We start from the raw sequence: 20,184 nt of genomic DNA, 5'->3' as shown, positions 1-20,184 counted from the left end.
AGTGCCTATGACTTTTATAGTACAATCCATGAAGCCAGTATATACATATAAAATAAGTACTTAGTCAATAGTCCACAAACATGAGTACCTACTAAGTGGTGTTTTATAAAAATAAAGGCTTGTGGCCAGGTGTGGTGGCTCACACCAGTGATCCCAGCACTTTGGGAGGCTGAGGCCAGCAGATCACCTGAGATCAGGAGTTCAAGATCAGGCTGGCCAACATAGTGAAATCCCATCTCTACTAAAAATACAAAAATTAGCTGGGCATGGTGACGCGTGCCTGTAATCCCAGGTACCTGGGAGACTGAGGCAGGAGAATCGCTTGAATCCAGGAGGCAGAGATTGCAGTGAGCCAAGACCATGCCACTGCACTCCAGCCTGGGTAACAGAGTGAGACTCCATCTTAAAAAAGAAAAGAAAAGAAAAAAAAAAAGCCTGTGAATGAGTGAATGATAACCAAATTATGTTATAACAGCTATAGTATTTATGTTAAGTCACAAAAAAATTATTCAAAGATCTATGACTTTTAAAACAATCTACATTCATATTAATAAAAACCTTACGATAGGCCAAAATAACTGACTTGGATCAAAATATATTACAAAGCAGAGAACCCACTAACAATATCTAATATCACAAGCAAAGATGCCATCTCTGAGGAGACCAATTAGAAAAAAGCATCCCTTCCTCTGAGTAGTCCATCCCACCAAAGTCCATCCCTGTGAAGCATAGGGTGAATTTCAGCCAACTCACAACCCTTGGACACAACTACATGCTCCACTCCTGCTCAATATTTTAATAAAAAAGAAATCATGAGCTGGGCCTGGTGATTCACACCTGTGATCCCAGCTATTCGAGAGGCTGAGACAGTGAGGTGATCGCCTGAGCTCAGCAATTCCAGGCTGCAGTAAGCTATGATCATACCACCACTGTACTCCAGCCTGGGTGACACAATGAGACCTCATCTCTAGGAAAAAAAAAAAAAAAGTCCTTTAATTGCATGTAAATCATTACATTAAACTTGTTTTGGTTTATATGAAAAGACTCAGAATCATTTATTTACGTGTAATCTCTAGTCACCATATATTTTTTGAGTGGTCACGGCATACTAGGTACTATGGTAAGCCCACTGGGGTTCACAAAAGAGAACAGTACTTTAACTCAGCAGTACTTTAACCCTCTGGAAAGTTTTAACTAATTTAGATCACAGACATTTGCATTAATGATATGCAACCCATACCAATTCACTGTTGGTCATGAATGTTATAGTATCTACTAAGAGTAAACTGCTCCTGTGACTTACATTTTTTAAAGTAATTATTTTATTTTGAATATGGTCAGCTCCAGCCCCATTCCCCTTACTTTCTCCCCACAGGTAATTTCCATCATGTGCTTATTGTTTACTGTCCCCATACATGTCCCTAATACTTTACTTGTATACAAATAGCATTTTTTTTCAGTTTTGTACAAGAGTTTAGAAAAAAAAATCAAATCATAACAAAGTTGACTTGGCTTCTCTTTGAGCCTCCTGGATCACCGTCTGTCTGTGGCTCTGGCCAGTCCTGCCTCTCCACCACAAACATTGTTTTAGCTCTCCTAGGCCTCTGCCTGTCTCCCAGCCTGAACTCCATTTACATATGGAGTGTGAACACAAAGTTAGAGTGAGGCTGCTTCAGGGCCCCAGGCCCATGCGTCCATCCAGACTCCGAGTGGAGTGTAGGGCTTCCAGGGCAGAGAGGGGTAGGAGGGGCAAACCCTGCCCAGGCAGTCCTCACATTGGATAGGGCATCAAACAGCATCCCAAGGGCTCGCCCTCCCTTTCCCCCCAACTCTAACTCTGGTGAAGAGGGAGCAGCTGTCACCAGAGCCTATACTGGTGAAGGTTGTGGCTCAGCACCAAACGAACATCAACGGTGAACCTGAGGGCATCCAGCATTGGGAGCAGGTTGAGAAGGGTTGGGTCACTGGGGTCACTGAACCAGGATTTGATGGTGATGGCCTTGTCTGGATGGCTCCTGTAAGCCGCTGGGGAGTTATCCAGGATCACAATGCTGGAGAGGTCACTGTGGACCACAGAGAGGTGCTTGATGTAGCTGCCCAACTCCGAAGTGCAGTGCTGTCTGTAGTATCTCCTCTTAAGAATGCTTCTTCTAATTGTCCAGTAAATCTGCCACAACAGAGCCATAGATCTCCATGCTTGCTATAAAGACCACCAGCTCCCACCACTGGCTCACCACGTCCAAGAAGAAATCCACATGGGGCCTTTAATGTACAAAAAAACGCACAGGATGTTTGTCTATTACCACCTTGAGGATGAAGTCAGGAGGCGTTGCACGCCGGACTGTGAGCCTCAGGACCCCATCATGGTGAGAATGAGTAAGCGTCTCATCCGGATCCAGCACGAGGATATTCCTCTTCACCTAACCGATTCCGGGACAAGAAGATAAGGGGAGGATATCATATCGAACAGTTTGATGCTGAATTACCGTGCAGATATGCCAGAGTTTGTTGGCGAAGGCCACGAACGTGCGCAGCCCCAGCAGACACCACGTCCGCATCATCCTGATGACCCTGGCACTGCGGGCACCACCGGCCCCGGCCCCGGCCCCCACCCCCCTCCCGGCGGCACAGCTCCGTCAGCTCCCCGTCGCCGGGAGGGGGAACAGCAGCCCTGAGTGGTAGGAGAGGCTGCAGAGAGGGGCACGGAGCAAGCGGCTCAGAAAGTCACCCCTGGTGAGGTTTTGGAAAGCCCAGCGGAACCGGGAGCTGGCGGACAGGCGTGGGCAGCCTGAGGGGGCCCATGTGGGCTGGGAGCGGCGCCAACGGCTTCCGGGAAGTTGCGGGCCAAGACGCGTTAGGCTAGGATTGGGTCCTCGGAGATCAGGAGGGAAGGGGAAGGATAATTGGGGGAGGGGACAGTAGTGGAGGGGAATGTAGGGGAGGGAGCAAGGATGAAGGGGCAAGGGAAGGGGGAAAGCAGAGTCAATAGCTTTTTTTTTTCTTTACAGAGAATTAAAGGTTATGTAAAAGGCATCAAATTCTACAAATCCTTTTGAAAGTTTTTCTTGTTCATTATGCCTTTTACATTTACTCACGTTAATACATATCATTCTTTTTTAATGTGAATCCATCACCTAGCTTCAAGACTCAATCTATTCTTTCCCCTTTTCTGTGCAAGAGTAGTATTTAAACTACTGTATTGTGTCCCATTATATGAAATACAGGAATTTTCGTTGTTTTTTTTTTTTTTTTTTTTTTTTTTTTTTTTGAGACAGAGTTTCACTCCTGTTGCCCAGGCTGGAGTGCAGTGGTGTGATCTTGGCTCACAGCAACCGCCGCCTCCCAAGTTCAAGTGATTCTTCTGCCTTAGCCTCCTGAGTAGCTGGGATTACAAGCGCCCGCCATTGCACCTGGCTAATTTTTGTCTTTTTAGCAGAGAAGGGGTTTCGCCCTGTTGGTCAGGCTAGTCTTGAATTCCTGACTTCAGGTGATCCGCCCGCCTTAGCCTCCCAAAGTGCTGGGATTACAGGTGTGAGCCACCACGCCTGGCCAACAGGATTTTTTTTTTCAATTTGACAATTGATCTATGATTAGAGGAGCTGCTATGGTTTCAATGTTTATGAAACTTAATCCCCAATGTGGTGGTACTGAGGGGTGGGGCCTTTAATAGCTGATTCGGTCATGAGGGCTCTGCCCTCATAAATAATCTATTAATGGATTAATGGGTTCATGAATCAATGGATTATCATGGGAATAGGACTGACAGTTTTATAAGGAGTGGAAGAGAGACCTAAACACACTCAGTCCCCTCATATGAGGTCCTGCACCTTCTAAGAATTCAGCAGACTCCCCACAAGCAAGAAGGCCCTCACTAGATGTAGCCCCTCAACCTTGGACGTCCTTCTCATCCTCCATAACTATAAAAAATAAATTCCTTTCTTTATAAATTATCCAGTTTCAAGCCAGACATGGTGGCTCATAGCACTTTGGGAGGCCAAGGCAGGCAGATAACTTGAGGTCAGGAGTTTAAGACCAGCTTGGCCAACATGGTGAAACCCCATCTCTACTACAAACACAAAGATGAGCCAGGCGAGGTGGCACACAACTGTAATCCCAGCTACTCAAGAGGCTGAGTCACCAGAATTGCTTGAACTCAGGAGTTGGAGGTTGCAGTGAGCTGAGATGCCACTACTGCACCCTAGCCTGGGTGACAGAGTGAGACTTTGTCTCAAAAATAATAATAATAATAATAATAATTACCCAGTTTCAGGTATTCTGTCATAAGCAACAGAAAACAAACCACGCCAGGAGTCTAATACATTTACATGTATTATGATTATTTCTTTCAAATTATTTTGAGTTTTCTCTTTACTGACAAAGCATTTCCTTTTTTTAACTTTTATTTTAGGTCAGGGGAACATGTGAACTTTTGTTATACAGGTAAACTGTGTGTCACGGGGGGGTGGTGCACAGCTTATGTGTCATCCAGGTAATAAGCACAGTAACTGATAGGTATTTTTTTCTGATCCTCTCCTTTTTCCCACCCTCTCCCCTCCAGTAGGTCCCAGTGTCTGTTGTTCCTCTCTTTCTATGTGTTCTCATTGTTTAGCTCCCACTTATAAATGAGAACATGCAATATTTGGTTTTCTGTTCCTGCATTAGTGTGCTAAAAATAATGGGCTCCAGCTCCATCCATGTTCCCACAAAAGACATAATCTCATTATTTTTTGTGGCTGCATAGTATTCCACAGTGAATATGTACCATGTTTTCTTTATCAAATGTCACTGATGGGCATTTAGATATTGTGAATAGGGCTGCAATTAATATTCACATGCATGTGTCTTTATGGTACAATGATTTATATTCCTTTGGGGATATATCCAGTAATGGGATTGCTGGCGTGAATGGTAGTTCTGTTTTTAGCTCTTTGAAGAATCACCAGACACTGCTTTCCTCGATGGCTGAACTAATTTACACTCCCACCAACAGTGTATAAGCATTCCCTTTTCTCCACAACCTTGCCAGCATCTCTTATTTGACTTTTTAATAATAGTCATTCTGACTAGTGTGAGATGGTATCTCATTGTAGTTTTGATTTGCATTTCTCTGATCATCAGTGATGTTGAGCTTTTTTCATATGCTTGTTGGCTGCATGTATGTCTTCTTTTGAGAAGTTTCTGTTCATGTCCTTTGCCCACTTTCTAACAGGGTTGTTTTGTAAATTTAAGTTCCTTACAGATGCTGGATATTAGACCTTTATTGGATACATAGTTTGCAAACATTTTCTCCCATTCTACAGGCTATTTGCTCTTTTGATAGTTTCTTTTGCTGTGCAGAAACCGTTACGTTTAATCAGATTCTATTTGTCAATTTTTGCTTTTGTCGCAATTGCTTTTGGTGTCTCTGTCATGAAATCTTTGCCCGTTCCTATGTCCAGAATGGTATTGCCTTGATTGTCTTCCAGAGTTTTTATAGTTTTGAGTTTTACATTTAAGTCTTTAATCCATCTGCAGATGATTTTTGTATATGGCGTAAAAAAGGGGTCCAGTTTCAATTTTCTGCATATGGCTAGCCAGTTATCCCAGAACCATTTATTGAATAGGGAATCCTTTCCTCATTGCTTGTTTTTGTCGGTTGACAGACCATTTCTTTAAAGTGCTCCATTATTATCTTCAGATTTTCTTCCAAGCACTTGATCTTACCAAAAGGTATCACTAAAAGATTTTCAGACTATAATCAAAGCCATTACTTCCTCAAATGGTCCTTAAATGGTCTGTTAACTGAAATATCAAAGCATCGTAGCTGTCCAATCATGCAACGACGTTTGCACAGGCAATTAAACTACACCATAAATGCTATCTTATCAACAATGACTATACAATACCATCAACTGAAAATGCATTCTGATTTCATATGAGGAAAAAAAAAACCTCCATTTTCTTTTTCTCTGAGGCCTAGGTCTGAATTTATTTAACTTACTTAATACCTACGATGTACTTTCAATATGAGGGCTCTTGAATTTCTTCAATTCTGAAACATTTTGAGCTGTTAACTCTACAATTACTTGTCCCTCCATCTCCTCCATTTTTTTCCTTCTGAAATTAGTATTAGATGAATGTTGGTAACATTTGCTTCTCCTACTATGCTCTGGGTAAGGTCCCTCCATACTATCTTCAAAACTCATTCTTTGACTGTATCAAGTCTAAAGTTTCTTTTCTCTACTGCTTTTTTAAAAGCTCAATAACCATATTTTTCATTTCTAAGTTTCTAATTAGCTGGATTTTTTTCTATCTAGTAGATTGTTTCATTACGTTTAATTTCTTAATCTTCTTTAATGTAAGTTTATGTTTATTTGAACATCCTCAAGACACATCGTTTTTGTTCATTTTTTATAAATTTAAATTTCATCTGGAGTAAATTCTTACTCCAATTATTGAATTTATTGGTTGCTCTAGTATTAGATTTCTTAGGTGTGCTCTACAATTTTGGTTGTTTGCTCATTCAGAAGAGTTTTTTTTGGATTTTGCCCTCTTTTCTCTTCTCTCTCTCCCTCCATCAGTACTGCTGAACATTCATAGAATAAAACATAAATAGTACCTCCTAGAATTGTGTTATGCTTTCTACTTTACGCTCACCCATCCCCAAGCAGTTTTCAGGTTATCTCCTGCCACCCCTCCAAGGCCCCAATTTCATTTCAGTCTTATGAAGGTAATTTTTAATTACTTCCTTGCAAGAATATTGTAGATACGGCCAAAATCGTCATGAAATGGTTCTTTGGCTTGATTTCAAGTCAGGATTGTGTCTCTGTATCTGTGTCCCTAAATCCCCAACTTCCAATAAGGCTTTAGTTCTTGTCAGCAACCCAAGAGCCTTCTTTTCTCCCCATCTATAGTTTTAGGCAATGAGTCAACCTCTTTGTACCTCATCCCAAGAGGGGAGCTTTTAGTCCCTTTTGCCACATAAGAGCCAAATTCCACTGCCCACTTTAGGACTTTTGAGTTCAACAGCTTGCATAATCAATCTCTGCGTGCCATTTTGGATTTCTCTTCTATTCTGATCCACAGAGATAAAATATTATTCTTTTTGGACCCTGTTATTTTGTTGTCCCTTTTTATATTTTATTCATAATTGCTATGTCTGAAGCAGAGGGTGTTTTCAAACCATGAATTTACTGTGTCTCATTTTACCCCTCTCAATTTTTATTATACAAATCCAATTTTTATTTACTATACAAACAATATATTGCTCCAAATTCATTTTTTTCATCTGTGACACAGTCCCCAGAAGGTCCTGAGATCATGTGCCTTATTGCTCCAAATTCTAAATCACCTATTTTCATTTTTCCACATTCCCTTCTTTTTGCCCATGTATGGTCATATATCATATTTCATTGGTTAGTTGTTTAAAATATTTTGGACCTCAGGTATATAGAAATGGATTAATTACATTATCACAAGTCTTTAACAGCCCCTCTTAATTATATGATATTAATTTCTGAGTTGATTTGGTTACCCAGACTTGTAACAGAAGGCTTTCTATCACCATCTATTGTTAAAAATTAACTCTATTATCAACCTTCAATGTAAAACTATTATTCCGTTTAACAGCTTCATCAAAAATAAAGTATCTGTGCATTTAAACATGTAAAAGTATATAAATACACAGCCCTTTTACAGTCATAATCAAACTATTGGTACACTTTGGTTTTCTTTTTTTACCGGATATTTCAAACATTTTACAAAGCTTTCAAAATTATTGCTCCACATGGCTCATTCTTAAATGAGATATACCACATCAAATAAGTAAATGGTTAAACTGTTTTGGAAGGAGAAAAAAAAAGCTACTTTCCATTAAAACATAAATGGAAGAAAAGGTTGTGGTTTACCACAATGCTACATAAACGTGCTCAAAGTCAGCAATAAATCACCACAAGTTTAAAGATTATGTGCAAGTACCTATATCTTTCTAAATATACCAAAATCTTGTTTCAAAACAATTTTACCTCATGGTTAAATTTTACACAAAGTAATTACCCCATCAATTATGTTACTACAAAAATATCCTGAAAATGTGTCACTAACATTTAAAAAAATCATTGTTTTTTTGTTGGGTGTGGTTGTTCATGCCTGTAATCTCAGCACTTGGGGAGGCCAAGGCAGGCAGATCACCTGAGGTCAGGAATTCGAGACCAGCCTGACCAACACGGCGAAACCCTATCTCTACTAAAAATACAAAACTAACTGGATGTGGTGTCATGAGCCTGTAATCCCAGCTACTTGGGAGGCTGAGGCAGGAAAATCACTTGAACCCAGGAGCCAGAGGCTGCAGTGAGCCAAGATCGTGCCACTGCACTCAGTCGAGGCAACGAGAGCAAAACTCCGTCTCAAATCAATCATTGTTTTTTATGTGCTTGCTAACCTATTGACCACAGACAACATACTTGACAAATCTCTTGTGTTTTACTTGGGTAAATCACTAGGACTGTAAGGCACAGTGTCTTCATCTTTAAAATGAGATAATTTTGAGTTTGATCTAAATATTAAATGCAATTTTGTATGTCAAGGTGCTTTGAAACCACAGATACGTTATTTTTATCATGATTACCTTTTCTATTTCTCTTTGTGTAGCTCCTTCTTTTTTCAAACGCTCCTGTTCTACACACTTGGCATTGTAACTTTCCTTGGATTTCTGGAGGGCCTGAGTTATGCTCTGAATGGTTTGGACAGCTTCCAGAGTTCCTGCAACTTCTTCTTTAGTCTGTTTAGTAGGAAACGATTCATCAAAATGACCGAACTGTAAAGTATTCAATATCTGACCAATCAATTCTTTAACAAGAAAAAAACTGATACCTTTTTATGAGATTTTACTTGTTCTTCTCCATACTTCTGAACTTCCTTTATTAATTCTTGCAATTTTCTAACAAGATCCAAGTGACAATTTGCTAATTTCTCTGTAGATGTTTTGAATACATCCCATACTGGTGCAAATGTTCTAAGAAAATAAAAATATGGGAATAACTTATTAAAAGTAAAAAAGAAAATTAAGGTTCTAATAAGGAACCAATGGAAACAATAGTGGTATATATGGCAACTTTATTTAGGCAAAAGATGAAACTTACATACTGAATAAAATGACTGACAGACTGACCTTGAATTTTTTTATCACTGGTTATTTAAATTTGGTTGTTTTATCATTGGTTATATTTTGGACCTCAGGAATATAGAAATGGGTTAATTACACTATCACAACTCTTACTCCTCTTATTTATATTAATTTTCTGAGTTGAATTTAGGTTGTTTTAAACTTGTATCAGAACAGCATATCCAACCACACTGTCTATTGTTAAAAATTAACTGTTATCAAACTTCAATTTAAAACAGTATTCTATTTAAAATGCTTCATCAAAATTAAAGTTTCCTTGTGAATTTAAAAAACCTCAAAAGTCCGCAATTTTTAGATAATTATTCTTTCCAATAATTGTTATGGCAATGAGCAGCAATCTCATTTTAAATGTATTAATATTTTTCAAATTTTTCAAGGAACACATACAAATTTTTTAAAGGAAAGATTTAATGACAGTCTATAAAATCACAGGAGACATTTTTAATGCATCTTAATCATTTCAATAAAGTTTATCTTAAGTGAGTTTTTAAAGATCACTGTTACACTGCCTCAGAATTTCAATGAACTTAACAGCCAACCAGAATAAATACACTGCATGTGCGTAAGATAACATTTATAACCTCAAACACTATTGAATGACTAAGTAGTTTTTAAAAAGGAAAAAAATAAATTTCATTTACTTTTGACTACATTGACTGATTCAGCAAGTTCAATTATATTTTCTATCAAGCGAAGAATATATTAATATTCACAGATACTTTAAAAATAAGCATATATTTCACTATGCTTTTGAACTGTTATGTCCTCAATAGGAACCTAGAATCCTCAAGAACTTTGCCTAAATGAACACTGAAAAAGAGGAAGAAATTAACTCACCCAAGTTGTGAATAATTGCTTGCAGATTTTGCTAGTTTTGTCATTGACCTGGAATATGCCTCCTCTATGGTAGCTCTGTTAAATCAAATATCCACATCATAATATCTCTTGTTGAGTGACCAAAAACAGCAAAGTTATCAAAATACAATTAAAATGCAAAACAAAAGATACCTCAAAAATTACATGTTAAAAATAAGTACATATATGTAGTCATGAATTTCTGGCCTATCTTTAACTGTCCTTTCTGGTACAGAACTAAAATAATTTATGTCACACACACAAATTTTTTTAAGACAGAGTCTTGCTCTGTCACTCAGGCTGGAGTACAGTGGTACGATCATAGCTCACCGCAGCCTTGACCTCCTAGGCTTAAGCAATCCTCCCACCTCAGCCTCCTGAGTAGCTGGCACTACAAGCATGCCCCACAACACCCAGCTAATTTTTGTATTTTTTTGTAGAGATGGGGTCTCGCTATGTTGCCCAGGTTGATCTGGAATTCCAGGGCTCAAGCAATCCTCCCATCTCAGCCTCCCAAAGTGCTGAGATCATAGGCATGAGCCACCATGCTCAGCCACAGAAAAAATTTTAATGGAGTCACAACTCTTTTTATCTTTAGTACCAATGCCTATCTGAACAGGAAATATAAGAGTGCTACTTCTTGTATTCTCTCTTTCTCTGTAAGCTGATTCACTGTGTTAAGTGCGTCATTTGTATTTAATACTTCCTTGTTGTACTTAGTTTTATTATTCTTCAACACTGGGATGCACATTTAATAGAACAAGAGATTAATGACAGTCATTTGCACAAAATTAAATATGAATCATCAAGTCTGAAATCCTGAACTTCATTCATGGCTTAATTTATTTTGTGATTAGATCTAAAATATTAGCAAATATTTCACACTAGAATACTATGTTTTATATAACTACCGTTTAGCATATGAGATTTTATTCTGTAAAAAACATCCATGGCCATAAAATATAGAATTCTAAAAGATACAAATTATCCTATAGACATGTCACCTATAAATACAGAATATACATTTTGTATGGCCTCCTTTTGTTCTATTTTGAGACGGAGTCTGGCTCTGTTACCCAGGCTGGAGTACGGTGGTGCGATCTTGGCTCACTGTAACCTCACCTCCCGGATTCAAGTGATTCTCCTGCCTCAGCCTCCCGAGTAGCTGGGACTACAGGCACCTGCCACCATGCCCAGCTAATTTTTGTATTTTTAGTAGAGACAGGATTTCACTACATTGGTCAGGCTGGTCTCAAACTCCTGACCTTGTGATCCGCCCCACTTGCCCTCCCAAAGTGCTGGGATTACAGGCATGAGCCACCGTGCCCAGCCTGTATGGCCTTCTTAACACTACAAAACTTAGAGTTTTACCTTTCGCCTGGCTCTTCTCAATGTATGCTACCCTTAATAGAGGAACATTCTACAACCACCATTATCCCTCCATTTACTTTGATTGGTCCAACTAACTTTCTGCTTCTAATTTCTAAATCCAGATCTTCACACTGCTCTTGCACTAACCCATCTGTTCAATATCTAACTACCCCAAACATAATTAAGATATTTGAACCACCTCAAACTCAGAATATCTAAACTCATCTCCAAACTCTTCCCCAACCGAATCTGCACAAAAACCAGCTTTCTAACAAAAACAAAATATTAACAGTAACTGCCTCTCACTGATGGCACTGTGACTCTTTCCTGTTCCTTTAAGCTGTCATTTTAAAATACTATTACTACAAGAGTAATATTTTGTTCATCCAAAAAAGTTAATATTTATTAGTATATCAATGGGTAAGTTTAACAGCAAGGTAAAGAGTTTCAATTTCCAGTACAGATTAAACATCCCTCATCAGCCAGGCACGGTGGTTCACGCCTGTAATCCCAGCACTTTGGGAGGCTGAGGCCGGCGGATCACCTGAGGTCAGGAGTTCAAGACCAGCCTGGCCAACATGGTGAAACCCCATCTCTAATAAAATACAAAAATTAGCTGGGCATGGTGGTGGGTGCCTGTAATCCCAGCTACTTGGGAGGCTGAGGCAGAAGAATCGCTTGAATCCAGGAGGCAGAGGCTGCAGTGAGACAAGATCATGCCACTGCACTCCAGCCTGGGCAACAAGAGCGAAACTCTGCCTCAAATAAATAAACAAACAAACAAGCATCTCTAATCAAAAAACAGAAATTCTCCAAAATCTATATATTTTTTGAGGACCAACATGATGCCAAAAGCAGAAAATTCCACACCTGACCTCATGATAGGTCATGGTCAAAATTCAGTCAAAACTTTGTTTCATGTAGAAAAATTATTAAAATAGGCCAGGTGTGGTGGCTCACGCCTGTAATCCCAGCACTTTGGGAGGCCGAGGTGGGCGGATCATGAGGTCAGGAGATGGAGACCATCCTGGCTAATGCGGTGAAACCCTGTCTCTACTAAAAATACAAAAAAATTAGCTGGGCTTGGTGGCACACACCTGTAATCCCAGCTACTCAGGAGGCTGAGGCAGGAGAATGGTGTGAACTTGGGAGGGAGAGGTTGAAGTGGGCCAAGATCGTGCCACTGCACTCCAGTCTGGGTGACAGAGCGAGACTCTGTCTCAAAAAAAAAAAAAAGAAGAAAAGAAAATAGTTAAAACATTGTATAAATATTTAAAATATTGTATAAAATTACCTTCAGGCTGTGAGTATATGGTGTGTAGAAAACAAACAAATTCCAAGTTTAGACTTGGGTCTCACCCCCAAGATTACTTGTTATATATATGCAAATACTCCAAAATCTGAAAAAATCCTAATTCTAAAAGACTTCCGGTACCAAGCATTTCAGATAAGGGATACTTAACCTGTAATAGCGAATCAGATTACTGATACAAAAACTTTTCTCACTGAGGAAAATTTAGAAAACATGATAAGTTGAGGGTGGAGGCAAGGTAACTGAAAAGCATTAGAAAACTTAAGGGGCAGTTAAGAATAAAGATCCAAGAGAAGGGTATCCAGACAAGTCAGTCAGGTATGTGGGGCAACTTCTTCCTGGAGGGTATCCAAAAGAGGTCACTGATCAGTTGAGAAGTGAAACAGAGCTTTTCTCAGCGTCACAGGGTAAGGGAGACAAAAATAAAAGAGTTCAGGTCCACTAAAGGTAGAGAGCATAGAAAAATCCCATGCCCTTCAAGTAGAGACTCCAAAAGAAGAATTTCAGTACAGAACTGGAAATAATTTTAAGAAGTGGAGGAAAGCATACCAAATTTGCAAAAAAAAAAAAAAAAAAAAAAAAAGGCAAATTACAGATCTAGAAAATACAACCACCAAATTAATATCTCCTTGGATGGGGTTTAGCAGCTGATTTGATATCCTATATCGAGATTTATACCATAAAAGGGAGATGGGAAAAAAAGGAATATTAAAAAAATAAAGAGATTTAGTTAATTAAAAGATAGATGAGAATAATTTATCCAACATTAAAGTTCGGAAAGACAAAAAAGAATGCGAAGAGATGTAAAGGACAAAGCAAGAAAAGTCCAATAAATGAGTAAAGAGAAAGAATGAGTTAGAGAAAATATTTGAGGAAATAATAACAGGGAATTTTCCAAAACTGATAAAAGATATCAAACCACAGATCCAAGTAGCCCAACAAACTTTAAGAGGATAAATTGTTTAAAACAATTACATCTGGTCCTAGTCACATTATAGTAAAACTGCTGAAAATTAAAAGAGAAAGAACAAAATAAAGAAATCTTAAAAGCAACCAAACTCTTCCCCACCAAACGTTACCTTCAAAGAACCAGTAACTAGACCGACAGCTAACATCTCAACTGTAGATAATAGAACGATCTTCAAAAAAAATTAATTAAAAAAAAAATCTACCAACTGGAATTCTATACCCAGCAAAAATATAAATGAAAGCAAATCCTTAATAAAATAATAGATCTAGGTTATTATCACCAATGGCCACTAACATCATAAAACAGTTATATTTGGATAATATATGACTCTGGTGGAAGTACACATCACCACCTAAGAAGTATTCTTTCCAAAATACTAGAGGCGGGCGCGGTGGCTCATGCCTGTAATCCCAGCACTTTGGGAGGCTGAGGCGGGTGGATCACCTGAGGTCAGGAGTCTGAGATCAGCCTGGCCAACATGGTGAAACCCTGCCTCTACTAAAAATACAAAAATTAGATGGGTATGGTGGCATGCACCTGCAATCCCAGCTACCTGGGGAAGCAGAGGAAGGAGAATCGCTTGAACCTGGGAGGTGGAGGCTGCAGTGAGCCAAGATCATGCCACTGCACTCCAGCCTGGGTGACAGAGTAAGACTCAGTCCAAACAAACAAAAAAAGGTACTGAATAGAATTTGATCATGCTGCTAGATTTAAATGACAATTTTTAGGAAACTCAGGGATAAAGGAAGATATTTAATAAACTATAGATATGTAATTAGCATATTCCAGGATATGGGACCCTATTAGCACAAATAATCTGGTTTCTTCAACAACAAAAGGTAAGGAGGTGGGTGGCTATAGATTAAGAGACTCAAAAGGCATATCAACCAAGTGTAACATATAGAAATCAGGCCAGGTGCAACAGCTCATGCCTGTAATCCCGACTCTTTGGAAGGCTGAGGCAGAAGGATCGCTTGAGTTCAGGTGTTTCAGACCAGCCTGGGCAACCTGGTGAACCCTCATCTCTAAAAAACAAACTACAAAAATTAGCTGGGCATGGTGGTACATCCCTATAGCCCAAGCTACTTGGGAGGTTGGGGTGGGAGGATCATTTGAGACCAGGAGGTCAAGGCTACAGCCTGGATGACAGAGTGAGACCCTGTCTCAAAAATAATAACAATAATAATAATAAATTTTTGGCAATAAACCTTAAAGTTGGGATAAAATTAAGACATTCAGAGAAAAATAAAACTTTTCAAACTCACAGAACTAAAAAATCTGCATGGTCCTGTAATGATTAAAGAAATTAAATATGTAATTTAAAACCTTCCTACAAAGACAATTTCAAGCCCAGATGGCTTTACCAGAAAACTCTATTAAGTACATAAGGAAAAAACAGTAATCTTGCAAAAATTTTTGCAGAAAATACAATAATAGGATATACTCCCCAATTCATTTTATGAAGCCAACAAACTTTGATACCAAAACCTAACAAGGACACTTAGAGAAAGAAAATGTTCAGGCCAATCTCACTCACAAGTATAGATGTAAAAATTGCACACAAAATAGCAGCAAATTGATCCACTAACATATAAAATGAATAACCACATCTCCACCAAATTGTGTTTAGACCAAGAATGGGGAATTGATTTAACACCCAAATTTCAATAATTCACATAATTGACACGTTGTGAGGAGAGAAAAAGAAAAACATATCCCATTACTCACCAGAGAAATGCAAATTAAGGTCACAATGAGATAGATACTACTATTATCAAAAAAGCTAAAATTAAAAGACTGACAATACCAAGAGCTGATAAGAACATAAGGCAACTGGAACTCTCAAACAAGGATGGAAGGTGGTGTAAACTGATACAGCCACCTTGGAAAATTCTTTGGTGTTAGTCACTCGAGTTGAACATCTATATACTTTATGGCCTCACAATTCCACTCCAGAGTATATACCCAATATAAATGTATATATATGCATACCAGGACATATGTGTAGAATTATTCAAGGCAACATTACTTGGTAATAGTAAAAAAACTGAAAACAGCAAAACATCTAGAAGAGTCAACAAAATACTGAAGGAGCAGAACAAAGGTGGAGGACTGATACTACTCAACTTCAAGACTTATTATGAAACTACAATAAATCAGGCAGGGAACAGTGGGGTCATGCCTGTAAAATTCCAGCACTTTGGGATGCAGAGGTGGGCAGATCATTTGAGCACAGGAGTTTGAGACCAGCCTCGGCAACATGGTGAAACCTTGTCTCTACAAAAAAAAATAGGTACTGTCACTTTGAAAGACACTGGGCATGGTGGCATATGTGTACAGTCCCAACTATTCAGTAGACTGAGGGAGAAGAACTGATTGAGCCCAAGGGGTGGAGGCTGCACTGCACTCCAGCCTGGGAGACAGAACGAGACCCTGTCTCAAAAAAAATAAATAAATAAAAAGAAAAAAAATAAAGCTAGGGGAGGGACAGCATGAGGAGAAATATCTAATGTAGATGACAGGTTGATGGGTGCAGCAAACCACCATGACATATGTATACCTATGGAACAAACCTGTACATTCTGCACATGTATCCCAGAACTTAAAAGTATTAAAAAAAAAAAAAACAGGTCGGGCATGGTGGCTCATGCCTGTAATCCCAACACTTTGGGAGGCTGAGGCGGGTGGATCACGAGGTCAAAAGATCGAGACCATCCTGGCCAACATGGTGAAACCCCATCTCTATTAAAAATACAAAAATTAGCTAGATGTCGTGGCATGTGCCTGTAAGTCCCAGCTACTCAGGAGGCTGAGGCAGGAGAATCACTTGAACCCAGGAGGCGGGAGGTTGCAGTGAGCCAAGACAGCACCACTGTACTCCAGCCTGGTGACAGAGAATCCATCTCAAAAAAAAAAAAAAAAAAAGCTACAATAAATCAAAGGAGTGTGCTACTGGCCAAAAAAATAGACAAATATATCAATGGAACAGAATATAAAGCCCGGAAATAGACTCACATAATACAGTCAACTGATTTCTGACAAAAGAGCAAATGTGTTAAACTGATCTTTGATAAAAGAGCAAATGCAGCCGGGCGCGGTGGCTCAAGCCTGTAATCCCAGCACTTTGGGAGGCCGAGACGGGCGGATCACGAGGTCAGGAGATCAAGACCATCCTGGCTAACATGGTGAAACCCCGTCTCTACTAAAATACAAAAAACTAGCCGGGCGACCTGGCGGGCGCCTGTAGTCCCAGCTACTCGGGAGGCTGAGGCAGGAGAATGGCGTAAACCCGGGAGGCGGAGCTTGCAGTGAGCTGAGATCCGGCCATTGCACTCCAGCCTGGGCGACAGAGCAAGACTCCATCTCAAAAAAAAAAAAAAAAAAAAAAGAGCAAATGCAATACAATGGAACAAAGATAGTATTCTCAATAAATGGTACTGGAACAACTGGACACTCACATGCAAAAAAAAAACAAAAAAATGGATCCAGACACAGACCTTCCACCCTTCACAAAAATTAACTCAAAATGTATTACAGACCTAAATGTAAACCATAAAACTACAAAACCCCTAGAAGACAACATAGGAGAAAACCTAGACAACATTGGGTATGATGACTTTTTAGAACAATATGTAAATGCATTCCAATATCTAAAGGCACTCCAATACACCAGACCTTGGCTATGGTGATGACTTTTTAGGCACAATATCCAAAGGCACTGCAATACCAAAGGTATTCCAAATGCAAAATCCATGAAATAAATAATGGATATGCTGGACTTCCTTAAAAGTAAATACTTCTGTTCCTTGAAAGACAATGTCAAAAGAATGAGAAAACAAACCACAGACTGTGAGAAAATATTTGCAAATGACACATCTGATAAACGACCGTTATCCAAAATACACAAAAAACTCTTAAAACCCAATAAGGGGGCAGCTGACAAGATGGCTGAATAGGAACAGCTCCAGTCTGCAGCTCCCAGCGGGATCAATGCAGAAGGCAGGTGATTTCTGCATTTCCAACTGAGGTACCCGGCTCATCTCACTGGGGTTGGTTAAACGGTGGGTGCAGCCCACGGAGAGCCAGCAGAAGCAGGATGGGGCATCGCCTCATCCAGGAAGCACAAAGCATTGAGGAACTCCCTCCCCTAGCCAAGGGAAGCCATGAGGGACTGTGCTCTGAGGAACGGTGCATTCTAGCCCAGATACTACACTTTTCCCATGGTCATCGCAACCCGCAGACCAGGAGATTCCCTCGGGTGCCTACACCAGCAGGGCCCCGGGTTTCAAGTACAAAGGACCACAACTCCTCACCAGCAAGAGAACAAAACTGGATGGAGAATAAGTTTGACAAACTGACAGAAGTAGGCTTCAGAAGGTGGGTAATAACAAACTTCCCTAAGCTAAGGGAGCATGTTCTAACCCAATGCAAGGAAGCTAAGTACCTTGAAAAAAGGTTAGAGGAATTGCTAACTAGAATAACCAGTTTAGAGAAGAGCATAAATGATCTGATGGAGCTGAAAAACACAGCAAGAGAACTTTGTGAAGCATACACAAGTATCAACAGCCAAATTGATCAAGTGGAAGAAAGAATATCACAGACTGAAGATCAGCTTAATGAAGTAAGGCATGAAGACAAGAATTAGAGAAAAAAGAATAAAAAGGAATGAACAAAGCCTCCAAGAAACATGGGACTATGCGAAAAGACCAAACCTACATTTGATTGGTGTACCTCAAAGTGATGGGGAGAATGGAACCAAGTTGGAAAACACTCTTCAGGATATTATCTGGGAGAACTTCCCCAACCTAGCAAGACAGGCCAACATTCAAATTCAGGAAATACAGAGACCACCACAAAGATACTCCTCAAGAAGAGCAACCCCAAGACACATAATTGTCAGATTCACCAAGGTTGAAATGAAGGAAAAAATGTTAAGGGCAGCCAGAGAGAAAGGTCGGGTTACCCACAAAGGGAAGCCCATCAGACTAACAGCATGTATCTCTGCAGAAACCCCACATGCCAGAAGAGAGTGGGAGCCAATTTTCAACATTCTTAAAGAGAAGACTTTTCAGCCCAGAATTTCACATCCAGCCAAACTAAGCTTCATAAGCAAAGGAGAAATAAAATCCTCTAGAGACAAGCAAATGCTGAGCATTTCATCACCACCAGGCCAGCCTTACAAGAGCTCCTGAAGGAAGCACTAAACATGGAAAGGAACAACCAGTACCAGCAACTACAAAAACATGCCAAATTGTAAAGACCATCGACATTATGAAGAAACTGCATCAACTAACGGGGAAAATAACCAGCCAGCATCACAATGACAGGAGCAAATTCACACATAACAATATTAACCTTAAATGTAAACAGGCTAACTGCCTCAATTAAAAGACACAGACTCGCAAATTGGATAGACTCACGATTCACTAATGTGCTGTATTCAGGAGACCCATCTCACATGCAAAGACACACATAGGCACAAAATAAAGGGATGAAGGAATATTTACCAAGCAAATGGAAAGCAAAAACAAGCAGGGGTTGCAATCCTAGTCTCTGATAAAACAGACTTTAAATCAACAAAGATCAAAAGAGACAAAGGCCATTACATAATGGTAAAGGGATCAATGGCAAAGATGAGCTAACTATCCTAAATATATATGCAGCTAATACAGGAGCACCCGGATTCATAAAGCAAGTGCTTAGAGACCCACAAAGAGACTTAGACTCCCACACAATAATATTGGGAGACTTTAACACCCCACTGTCAATATTAGACAGATCAACGAGACAGAAAGTTAACAAGGATATTCAGGACTTGAACTCAGCTCTGGACCAAGCGGACCTAATAGACATCTACAGAACCCTTCACCCCAAATCAACAGAATATACATTCTTCTCAGCACCACATCGCACTTATTCCAAAATTGACCACATAATTGGAAGTAAAACACTCCTCAGCAAATGCAAAAGAAGGGAAATCATAACAAACAGTCTCTCAGACCACAGTGCAATCAAATTATAACTCAGGATTAAGAAACTCACTCAAAACTGCACAACTACAGGGAAATTGAACAACCTGCTCCAGAATCACTACTGCGTAAATAATGAAATTAAGGCAGAAATAAGTTCTTTGAAACCAATGAGAACAAAGACACAATGTACCAGAATCTCTGGGACACAGCTGAAACAGTGTTTAGAGGGAAATTTATAGCACTAAATGCCCACAAGAGAAAGCAGGAAAGATCTAAAATTGACACCCTACCATCACAATTAAAAGAACTAGAGAAGCAAGAGCAAACAAATTCAAAAGCTAGCAGAAGACAAGAAATAACTAAGATCAGAGCAGAACTGAAGGAGATAGAGACACGAAAAACCCTTCAAAAAAATCAATGATAGGCGGAGCAAGATGGCCGAATAGGAACAGCTCCAGTCTCCAACTCCCAGCGCGAGCGACACAGAAGACCGGTGATTTCTGCATTTTCAACTGAGGTACTGGGGTCATCTCACTAGGGA

At 39.6% G+C, this 20,184-nt stretch overlaps 1 protein-coding gene and 1 pseudogene across 3 annotated transcripts in view; both read right to left on the bottom strand.

Annotated features, from left to right (window-relative positions):
• Positions 1 to 20,184, bottom strand: part of FCHO2 (FCH and mu domain containing endocytic adaptor 2) — a 128,151-nt gene that overhangs the window by 99,222 nt on the left and 8,745 nt on the right. For both annotated transcript variants that reach the window (XM_017890628.1, XM_017890629.1), the window contains exons 2-4: positions 10,001 to 10,075; positions 8,851 to 8,992; positions 8,606 to 8,758 (exon numbers count right to left, since the gene is read on the bottom strand). In XM_017890628.1, coding sequence (XP_017746117.1) covers positions 8,606 to 8,758; positions 8,851 to 8,992; positions 10,001 to 10,075 — 370 coding nt within the window. The remainder of the gene's footprint in view (positions 1 to 8,605; positions 8,759 to 8,850; positions 8,993 to 10,000; positions 10,076 to 20,184) is intronic.
• On the bottom strand, positions 1,348 to 2,902 carry LOC108541185 (CTD nuclear envelope phosphatase 1 pseudogene; annotated as a pseudogene). The gene has a single exon (XR_001888891.1). The product of XR_001888891.1 is annotated as a CTD nuclear envelope phosphatase 1 pseudogene (transcript).

The sequence above is a fragment of the Rhinopithecus bieti genome, unplaced genomic scaffold (genome assembly GCF_001698545.2).
Source record: "Rhinopithecus bieti isolate Rb0 unplaced genomic scaffold, ASM169854v2 scaffold_18354, whole genome shotgun sequence".
Taxonomy (NCBI): domain Eukaryota; kingdom Metazoa; phylum Chordata; class Mammalia; order Primates; family Cercopithecidae; genus Rhinopithecus; species Rhinopithecus bieti.
The sequence above is the reverse complement of the archived record's forward strand: the minus strand, read 5'-3'. Positions and strand labels throughout refer to the sequence as shown.